General features: G+C 43.1%; 2 protein-coding genes across 4 annotated transcripts; one reads left to right on the top strand and one right to left on the bottom strand.

The window, feature by feature from the left end:
* Positions 1–775: 775 nt before the first annotated feature.
* rrp9 (ribosomal RNA processing 9, U3 small nucleolar RNA binding protein) lies at positions 776–4,960 on the bottom strand. Of its 2 annotated transcripts, none has more exons than XM_052075484.1 (15): positions 4,741–4,960; positions 4,526–4,614; positions 4,322–4,434; positions 4,183–4,250; positions 4,031–4,072; positions 3,833–3,959; positions 3,630–3,754; positions 3,467–3,559; positions 3,129–3,229; positions 2,628–2,762; positions 2,434–2,496; positions 2,181–2,338; positions 1,933–2,012; positions 1,769–1,842; positions 776–928 (listed from the first exon to the last, which is right to left on the bottom strand). In XM_052075484.1, exons 1-15 carry the CDS (start codon positions 4,822–4,824, stop codon positions 826–828), a joined length of 1,455 nt encoding a protein of 484 aa, XP_051931444.1. In that variant the 5' UTR covers positions 4,825–4,960; the 3' UTR covers positions 776–825. The 2 variants fall into 2 exon arrangements, with proteins under 2 accessions (XP_051931444.1, XP_051931445.1); XM_052075485.1 differs by having other exon boundaries at positions 2,193–2,338; positions 4,741–4,959.
* A 132-nt stretch (positions 4,961–5,092) lies between these two features.
* LOC127607306 (uncharacterized) lies at positions 5,093–10,238 on the top strand. 2 transcript variants are annotated; one of them, XM_052075504.1, is made up of 6 exons: positions 5,093–5,392; positions 5,608–5,762; positions 5,851–5,998; positions 7,817–7,992; positions 8,069–8,297; positions 9,209–10,238. In XM_052075504.1, the coding sequence occupies exons 2-6, from the start codon at positions 5,625–5,627 to the stop codon at positions 9,364–9,366; spliced, it is 849 nt and encodes a 282-aa protein (XP_051931464.1). In that variant the 5' UTR covers positions 5,093–5,392; positions 5,608–5,624; the 3' UTR covers positions 9,367–10,238. The 2 variants fall into 2 exon arrangements, with proteins under 2 accessions (XP_051931464.1, XP_051931463.1); XM_052075503.1 differs by having other exon boundaries at positions 5,095–5,392; positions 5,848–5,998.
* Positions 10,239–10,850: the final 612 nt, after the last annotated feature.

Raw genomic sequence — 10,850 nt, 5'->3', positions numbered from 1 at the left:
AGTAGCCCGCCAGTGCCTGGACATTGTGATTTGCTAGTAGAAATTATGATTTAAAAATGCAAACATTGGCAGTACTGTGAGACATTTCGAAACACGATCAAAGTCTGACAATTTAAATCATCAAGTATTAAAAATAACCCATCCTCATATTATTGAAGGTATTTTGGACAAATATGTTATTTCAGACGTGTATCAATTTGGTAGCCCTTCACACAATCGGTACACATGAAGTTGCTCTCACCCTCAAAAATGTTGGTGACACCTGACCTAGAGAAAGACCTGAGCTAAATAAATCCATTTGGGCACCTGATTCAAGTTTTTCAATACACTGGACATTAATCATTTCAGATCCACTTTCAGACTTAACTGCTCGTCAGCTCCTTGCGGCTCCTTTTTAAAGGGATTAACAGTACAAACTTAAGTATAGATTAGCATTAGCAAACATTAGCATCCATTCAGGAAAAACATTCCAAACATGAATTTTCCAAGTTTAGATTACCCCAAAAAATGTTACAAATAACCAATTTTCCAACACTAAATAACTGAGAAAGATACAAATAGTAATTTCCATCTCATAGTCATGTTCTGGTGTCGAAATTTAAGGTTTTCGGGGTACGGCAAACAAAGGAATGAGCCTCACTGTTTCAATACTTTTGGAGGTGAGTGTTGTGATCCACCCATTTGTTCTCACATCACCCTGTAAATTTTTTCGCTGTCAATGGTGTTACCAAACAAATATCATTCTCAAAATATGTTTTTTAAATAAACAGCAACATTGTGGCAAAAGGTTTGGAACACCTTTAATCTACAACAGAAAAAAGTCCATTATTCTGCTGTCGGGGCTTCATCTTGATTGGGAGGTTTCCTTTTCAGGGGAATGATACAGATGCCGTTGCGAGCCTCTTTTTGTCTCCACCATCGACCCAATCTGCACAGAGAAAGATGAAATGTTAACACCGAGGCTCACAAATGTAAATCCCTATTTTCCAATTGATGCACGGACAACAACTAATGCACTTTAACGACAAAAGTACTGGGATAAACCATTTATTCAAAATGATCTTTTCCTCCTGATTCTTAATTCTTTATTTCATCAAGAGAGTTTGTGCTTCCAACTTTGTGGGTCCAGAATGAGGAAGGGGTTTTGTGATAGACAGTATCCCAAAGAGATGCCCTCTCTCTGGTCCACTTTAAGTGACCTCTGACACCACAATGTTCAATAGTCCCTGGAGGGAGAGCTGCAGAGGTGGAACTTACACCATATTTTCTTCGTGTAAGGTTCAATGGGCACTTGCCCCTCCAGTAAATGCTCGCAGATTAACAAATACTACTACTACTGGTAGGTGTGAAAATTCACAACTGATTACCCGTATATGCCAACGGCTACCTGCTCAACATTAGGCAGAGTAAATGCTCAACTTAAGGTAAGCAGTCATCAGCGACATACTGTCTAAATATATATTTTTTAAAGTACCGTTGACCCATGCAGTCATGATGCATGATGAGTTTCAAATAACAATGAAATGGGGTAGGATCACATTTTGGGTTAGGGGTGAAAAACTACCATTAGCTAATTTCTGTGATATTAATGCTTTATGCTTTAATGCTAGTGACAAGCAGGTGATTTTGAACAGGGAACAGGTCATATGACCTTTCGCTTAAAAGAAAAGTAGAACACTCCCATCTAGTGGACCGAGTACAACAACTGGTGCGGAAAAAGAGGTCAGAGCAGTTGCCATGGAAACAACAGCATTTCTGCAAATCTTACCTGTGCTCCTGGCCGACACCCGCCACCAAGAAGTGACCAGAGTGTGAAAACTTCAAACTGTTGACAAAACCGACCTGAGGGAGGGAAAAACGGGGATGCACAATAAGAAGACATGAAGGCTCACGATGTTGCGTGACGGTCAGTGTGTTTCAAGATGCTTTTACCACTGGAATACTGAAGAGAGGCTCAAGCCCTCGATAATTCGGACCACACTTCCACACATGCACCTGAGAGTTGCTGGAACCTGTCAAAAAGAACCTGCTGTCACCCTGGATCAACGGGGCAGTGTTTGCTGTTGTCGAGCACACTCAACCAAATGGAAATGTGTGTGTATCACACTGAGCAGAATACATTTGCATATTTTCAGATGGGTCATGTAGGTCTGTGAGTGTGTGTGTGGAAAGACGTTCACAGCCAGAGGCACCTGAGGCTACGACGTCGGTGTTCTGAAGTGCGGCCACCGCGGCGACCCAGTGAGGCTGCTCTAGCCCGGCGTCGCCATGGCAACCGTGAGCCTCCTTCACCGTACTGAGGGGCTTCTTCTTATTGACACTCCAAAGACACACTGAGCTGAGGAGGGGGGCGGCCCAGAAACGGAGCCAGACGTGATCAAGTTGACATGCTGACAACAATGGCGACTGTCAAAAGCCGATGACAGGACGTACCCGTCGTCAGCTCCTGTGATCATGTGCTCCTCGTTGATGAGCTGGATGCAATCTATCGAACCCCTGCAAAAACCAAACAAAAAAAAAAACTGTTGTGAAAACTTAAAAGTCGATGTCTGTGTTTTTATTCATTTTAGAAACTTCAACAGTGCAACACTGGTGCCATCAAGTGATAGATATATGCAAACACCCACTCGTGGCCGTGGAAGACGAGTTGCGACTCCTCTGCGATTTTCCACACCCGCACGCTGCGGTCACGACCGCCAGCCGTCACGCAGCGTTCTCGGCTCAGGCTGTCCAGTGCCGTGATGGCGTCTTGATGGCCGAAGCTGTGCGAAGTCATCGTGGTAGGTAAATGCATATTATTAGAAAGAAAGCCATTTCTTTTACAACTACGTCACCCCACTAAACATAAGGTAGAAATATTGATCCCACAGAAGAGAATTTCACTATGACTGTGACAATCAAAATCAAGAAGTACATTATTATTGCAAAAGGTGATTTTTTTGGACAGTTCCTTGGTGTACAGCAGGGCTGGTCTACTTAAGGTGTCACATAGGGACGTCCCGATCAAGTGATCGGAAATTGGTGTTGATCATGTCATTTTCAGTTGATCCAGCAACCCCCCCGCCCCCCCAAAAAACATGATCGGGACATCCATACTCTCACATGAGTGTTAGAGTGAAGTCACCCACAGTGTCTCCACGTAGGCATTTTCATCCACATTCCACACTTTGATGGAGCGATCGTGTGAGGCGCTATACAGATCGTGAGTTCCCCTCCTGAACGAAAGACCCTGCAAACAAGCACGTTCACTCATAAGCGCTTCTCCATGTGCTGAGTTGGAAGCTTGTTTCAACAGCAGATCAGCAACATGGCCTTAAAAAGCTCAATCTCAGCTGCTGCTTAAAATATATATATATATATATATATATATATATACACACACACACACTGTATTATAATAATAATAACAATCACCCTGAAAATACCCCCAAAACTAATCAATGAATTGCCCACAGTGACTACCTACCGACACGGCGCCTTTGTGTCCTGTGAATTTGTAGAGATGCTTGCAGGTTTCAGCTTCCCAAATCATGATCAGCTTGTTCATGTCTCCGGTGGCCTTCAAAAGGGCATTTTGTTACTCAATTTGTATGTGACTTTGTTTGTACTGCAAATGTGTTGGTCCTCACCAAATATTTTCCGTCGGATGATATGGACATGCACAGTACTTGAGCCGTGTGTCCAACATGGCGATCCTCCGTACCCTTCCTTCCACCAGGTATGACTCGCAACTTTTTCCCACTCTCGATATGCCCTGAAGAAATATAGAAGTGGACATTTATAACATTTTCTTTACATCCACAATGCTGAACATACACTGAGGGTATCTTACATTTAATTATGGAGCAGTCTTTTGCAGATGAGAATATGCACTTATCATCGGGGCTGATGACCAAGCAAGTGATTGGGAGCTTGTGTCCTCGTAACAGACGAATTTCAGAAGTGTCGGGTGGTAATAGCTAAAAGACAAAATATTTAATAGACATACAGTCACCAAGTGCACCAAGTGTTTAACTTTGTTATTTCTTACATCTTTGGCAATAAGTCGCTGTAGCTTTCCTTTCTGTTCAAGCTGTAAAAAAATAAATAAATAAAATAAATGACACAGAAGGTTGCATCCCAAATACATGCACGTTCTTCCCACAAAATGAGTGTGTCCATACTCATAGCAGTCAGTCTCACCACTTCTTCTTGAAGTCTTCCCGCAATCAAATCAGTCTCAAACGATTCATCTTCTACCTTTTCTTCTTCTAATGAAGATAGGAGGAGTAAGTGTAAGACAATGTCGACTAAAGAATAAATGACATTACAAGAACCTAACCTTGTTCCTTTAACTGGTTGAGATAAAGTTTAGCTAATCTGAGTTTCTTCTCCTGTGGAGTCTCATCGTAGTCATGCTCCTCTTTGGCCGGTCTTTTCTTGGCAACAACCGGACTGTGCAGCAAAAATAAGACACGTACAGTATATATATTAGTTGTTAGTATTTCCAAACATGTATCATAACAAGTTTATCCGAGTTGTCTACCTCTCCGTCTCAGAGTCGCTGGAAATCTCTTCGTTGTACTTTGAGTTCTGTTTCTTGCCTTTAACTTTCCCAGCCGTGTCGCCGTCACCCTGTGTCAAAAAAGATGTATTTTAAATAGATTAATCGTGACATGCAATGAAAAGTGTACATTTCGACATGCAGGGCTAAATTTGGCGATTAGCAGTGGCAAGCGTGTCCCAGCTAGTCACACTTACTTTCCGCTTCGATATCATTGTCTTTTTCCCAATTTTCGCTATTTGAGGTTTTTTGGACCCCTTGATAAAGAAAGACGACGACATCGCGCAACGTGTCAACAATAACTACGTTGTCGTGGAAAAAAAGAAAAGATCCCAACTTTACGAAGATTCAGTCAACATTGGACCCACATGGGTAACATGCAGGTCAACCTCACTTGAATTACATCGGAATGATATTGGTGCTCATTGGCCGATGCCTACTACATCCCGCCTTTATTATCAGGATCTGTTATCTTATTGGTCTCAAAAGATTTCGGAAGAACAGGAAACAGTCCTCAGGAAAAATAGGTCCCTCGGAGAAAAATGAGTCGCAGGGTGTGTTCCACATATAAAATTTTAAAAAATCATACAACACCGTTACTCCTGACACATTCATACCACATATATTCAAAACAAGTTGAATTAGTTTCCTTAGTGAGTTGAGCCAAAAATCTTCCAAGCTGCTCATGAAACAGTGGGCAGTATCACACCGGGCTCCATGTACTGGAGTACTGCAATAGTACTGCTACTTCCTCTACTACGCAGTATTCGCATTTGCATATATTGCACTGCCTTTGTCCTCAGTGGGTGTCGTTGCACTTTAATTCCTCGATACAAGCTGAGGGACCAGGTGAGATTCATTTCCACCACTGTGTCCTTAAAACGCAAATTTATTTGCTCCTGATACACACAGATAGTGTTTATCACGATGAGCTAAATGGGCAGCGGAGGGGTCGAGCTGAGGACGCGGCGTCAACTAACTTTCCATTTTCGTCTCCCCCTGTGGGGGAAAGTTAGACGCCGTTCCCTAGGGCGAACTTTACAAAACGTGTCTTCCCTCTCTAGATTTCCCTTGAAACCTTATGCCACCTAAGAGAGAGGCGGGGGCGATTCCATCCCCGACGCCGGGAAAGATGCTAAAGATCAACACGGTCCCACTGGAGGCTGGTCCAATGGAGGAGTTGGCCGAGTCCACTTACTCTCCTTTTCTCAACACCGAGGTAGGATACGTTTGTCTTGAACGCCGCACACACGCGTATCGTGCACTTTCCCCCACTATAGGCGTGATTTCCTCCCACCCGACAGCAGGAATTTGAGGGGATTGAAGACGTCGAGAGTCCAGGCATCCGAACAGACACAATCAGCCTGCTGATGAAGATAGAACAGCTGCAGGCCCAACTCAAATATGAACGCAGGTGTCGAATTCTGGCTGAGAGAGAGCTGAGGGATATGAAAGGTGGGCGTAAAGAAGAAAAAGTTAAAAAGATGGGGAGCATCTCTGAACGTTCTGAACTCCTGTTTCCATGCCATTATCGTGTTGAAGAGGATAATGTGGAGCTTAACTTCATAGTTAAGACGGAATATTCCTTCCTTCCTATACTTGAGCCCAGGCGTGAAAAAAACACAAGTTATTGAAAGCAAGTGTAGAGTTTGTAGTGATTTAAAAAAAAAAAAACTTTGTCAATCACACATGCAGAGGTGTCAACAATATTCATTACTCAAGTACAAGTATGCATATTGTGATTTTGTAATACTTTAGTCTAAGTTGTAACCATCAACTCCAGCTTTTGACTTAAGCAAAGGTATACAAATAATGGTTTAAAAACTACCTAAACTATAACAGTAAAAGGAATACAAGGAGAAAAAAAATAATTGAAGCGCAAGTCAACTCTAATGTTTTTTTTTCCAAAATGTTTTATGTGCCCTGATCGTCTAGACATGTTTTTCTGATTTATCTTGCATTTGAGAAACAATAATTAATCTGATGAATCCACACCATCTCAGAACATTTGACTTGACTTTAAGGTCCAAAGCTTGAGCTACATCACAAGTGCATAAACTGTATATATGATCTAAGAGGAGAATATTATTTTGGGAAAATCATCCCTCTCGGGACCCTTCTTATGCGCTAACTGAATTTTTGTTTATTATTTCGTAATTCATCACAGCGTGACTGAAACGAGCCAATCAGAGACTGTAGGGACAAAAGTCATGACCAAAGGATGCACAATCATTTGCTCATGAGCACTGTGGCTCATAGAGGCTCATGAGGAGACAGGCAGGCTCTCACAGTGGAGACTACTATAGTTAAAAAGGATCAATTGAAAAGCTCTCCACTTCACGTGGAGGGATATAAATATAATGTTTGAAGCTCAGACGGCTGTATGTGGATGGCTGCGACCACCGACGTGACTGTTCCCATCAGGTCCTCAGGTAACTTAATCGCCTCTTTTATCTTCTGAAAAAATACATCATCAAACCGGTAACAATTCATTTTGAGTCAATGGAGAGGAAGTCACATTAAGATAAGATAAGAAAATCTTTATTAGTCTCGCAAGGGAGAAATTCCCAATTCACAGCAGCAAAGTTATGAAAGGAAGAAGTAGAACAACACAATATAGGAGCTGCTGGAAAGGCAGCCACTCTCGCGGCGCCATTTTGAAGTCAAAATAACACAACGCAGTTATAGATGAAAGAGGAGAGGATCAAAGTGTCCTTTCACCAGTGGATCAGAGACGTCATGCTAAAAATGTGCACACGTCTACTACAAGCTAAGTTTTGAAAGAAAACACGAAGCTGTCGCGTCCATTGACGAAAACAGATTAGTTTACTTCTCCTGTCCCACGTAATCCGCTTCAAACTCCAAGCCGCGACGCCCAGTTCCAAATCCGCATCGGCGCTCCGCTCTAACGCTCCTTTCTTCTCATCGTCGGCTCCTCAAGCCTTACATCCATCCAGCCGCAGACCGTTCAACAGCACCGATTTCTCCGCTGAACAAACGGGGCTGTGAAAAATGCTGCCCATGACAGGCGCAAGACAAGCGCCCCGGGACGGATTAGCAATGTTAGCATGTTGCCGCACACGCATGTTAGTAAGCAAATAGGTGAGTTTTTCAGTGAATTTCTGACAATTCGTTTCACCCCCCCCCCAAAAAATCTGTAAATTGGGACTATGTTCTCCCCCCAGGGAATTTATTACAGTATTATAATTAAAGCCGTTAGCCTAGGTTGTGGACATGCTAACACATAATAGTATTTTGTGACGCTTGGCGCAGAGATGAACACCCTAATGGTGGAGATGCGACACACGGCTCACGACCTCCGAGCCACACTGGACCACATCCTCCAAGGCGGCGACCCGATGATGGCCACACACAACTCTCAAGAAGATGGCATCTCCTTCCTGTCGGAGCACGAGGCTGACATCGTAGCAGTAGGCGACAAGCCAGAGGTCGGCACTCATTTGTCAGTGTCGTCGGACCAACTCTCTAGTGTGTCGTCACGCGTTCATTTTTTGTCACCCTCAGGACAGCAACAACTACATGTACCTCGCCGAAAACCTCCGGGTTCCGAGGAGTCTTTACGAGCATGTGGGCGAAATTGCAGACTTCAAGAAATACACCGGAGCGCTGCTCATGATGCTTTTTGACAGAGAGACCCTGGCCACACACTCGCTGCAGGGCCGCAGGAACGCTATGAGTGGGGACGAATGCCCCAAGCCCCAGCTCCCACCTGAGATCCTCAGGAGTATCATCGGTAGGTTATTGATTGAGAACGAATGTCATGGAATGAATAATTAAGCTTTCACGCCAGTGTTGCCACGAGTGAGGCTTGCGCCAGATTTTGTTCTGTATTTTATTGATTCTTGTTTGCAGTATCAGTTGGGCATAAGCGGTAGTGCTCTTCAGTGGATTAGATCCTATTTGGCATATTGAAATTTGTGTGTAAGCCCTGGTTGCTCTGCCCCACTGTTGATGGTCTTCTACAGGGTTCACATCTGGGGCCTCTGCTGTTTTCATTGTATATACTGCTCTTAAGTTCCATCTGAAGAGAAAACTTTTTTTCCTTCCACTGCTCTGCGGATGACTGTCAGATCGATGTCCCGCTAAGAAAAAAATGTGCTTTCTCAATTAGGCTACTTGTCCTTTCTGGAAGAAGTCAAGGCCTGGCTAGCACAGAATTTCTTTAATTTCAGTGAAAAGAAAGTCATGTCGTTTGGTCCCAATGGCCCGTGTGCATTCCACCCTGCTGACTTGGGGCCCCCTGGCGCCTCATCTAAAACCAACAGTCTCGAACTCGGGTGTTAAACTCGATAATAATTTCAAATTTGACCGGCAAATGGTTATTGTGTACATGCTCGAACTCACTCCTGACAACATCTGAGTATGCGCCTGAAGAAACAAACGGGGGGTCTCATGTGTTGGAGCATCAGTCTGTGGTGAGTAGTAGATGCAATGCCTTAGGTTCTCACAATTGGTCCATTGCTCAAGCAGTCAGGATTGCAGACTAGCCTCCTTCCCACAGCCACTTTTTAACCACTGTTGCCCTTACTGGATAAGAACTCGGTGAAGGAACACAAGGGTGTGTCCGTGTCGAGATGCGGGATTCACCGGATGACATCATCACCTTTCGATCTGTCTTCATTATCGTCTCGTCACTCCCTTCAGAGCATGTGGCGGTCAAGTTTGGCGTGGACAGAAGCCAGATCAAGACGGCTATCCGGACCAAGTTGAACAATGAGGACAAATTGCTGAAGAAGAGAATGGGCTTGGTGAAAGTGGAACACAAAGCCGACGTATCTCTGCCCGACAACGCGTCAATATGATTGATGCCACTCGGCGGTGTGCTTTGGCCTTCATCTTGTCTGCTCGTGTGTGTGCTGTAATGTAACCGTGTGACAGGTTGCCTCTCCTAATCAACATTATTCAATGTAGTGCTTGAATTAGGTTATTTTTACAGTAGCGACCTTTTTGTAAACTTGGGACGGCTCTCATTCGACAGTATTCTATATCCTGGAGAGCAAATGTACAGTGCTTTTAAGCTCACGTTTGCTAGAGGCGAGTTAAGTTCTTATGTTAACGTTCTATGTTTGCTTTGTCGAAAAGCTATTCGTTAGCCAACAAAAACACTTTTACGATTCACTTTCATGGATGTCCAGCCTTACACATTTTCAACCAATCTTCAACATTTCAATCAGTATTGCCTTTTTAACTTTGAGTAAGATTTTTTTTTTTTAATGAGCACTTTCGGTTGCAGTTTTAAGCACACTTTCTTACTAATCAATAATTGCTTAGTTTCACACGGTTCAACTCGTTGGACACTACTTTAGCTTGTATCCAAGGTACTAATTATTTGTAAAGGGCAAAAATACAAGAGCTGTATCCAAAAATCTTCTTTGACAAAGATACCACCGCTCAGTTTTGATTGATGCAGTCAGACCAGAGCTGTTTTTCATAAATTATATTCTGCCAGGATACATTGTCATCTTGTTTCCAAGGGTCCAAGAGTTGAGGAAACGAATTGAACACCTTCCATAGTAGGTAGCGGGACTACAATTCCATCTGAATGTTCAGGAATGCACATCTTAGATTGTGTCTGGTGAGGTTAGGTGCACATAAACAATATTTGATTAATCACCTTGTTGTTGTGCTTCATTGCATTTGTGCCAATAATAAACTGAAGGGAATGGTTATGTTCCGCTCTTGCAAATTTCATTAGATCCGTGTATGAATGGGAATTTTCTCCAGCAATGCCGTCAGTGCTGAACTGCAATTTTGAAATTTGAAACTCTCAAATGACCCAGAAATATGATCTCAATTCATCCCAATGTTTTGGAGGACATTTTGGAGATAGAGCAGAGTCATCTCGCTTGGGAAATTCCGTTTATATTAATCAGCCTTGGAGGAACAATATACTTATGTTGGCCCAGACTATGGAGGAACTGAAAAAAAAACTGATCACGTAAAGACACAAATTGATGCCTTGACAGCTTCTGCCAAAATAGTTAGTTGCCCTTGAGATGCTCCATTTATTGAAGAGATGAGATGATTAAAAACGAAATTTGTATACACTACCACAATAGCAGGAAGAAGGAACACCAAACCAGTTTTTGAGGTAAACATGCAGTCACATTTTCCGTCTTCATTTGCAATCGTGAAAAAAAAGGCATATCGTGCATGAATCCGTGCTATTCATTCGTTTTGTGAATGTCGGGGCTTTGCAGTGAGATGACTAACACATACAGTGAAGGACCATCGCAGCCACTTGTGTGCAGCTGCCCCTTCAACAAGAAGGCTCATTAAATCCCAT

Source organism: Hippocampus zosterae, chromosome 9 (genome assembly GCF_025434085.1).
Source record: "Hippocampus zosterae strain Florida chromosome 9, ASM2543408v3, whole genome shotgun sequence".
Classification (NCBI taxonomy): domain Eukaryota; kingdom Metazoa; phylum Chordata; class Actinopteri; order Syngnathiformes; family Syngnathidae; genus Hippocampus; species Hippocampus zosterae.
Note: the sequence above shows the minus strand (reverse complement) of the source record. Positions and strands in the feature narration are given on the sequence as shown.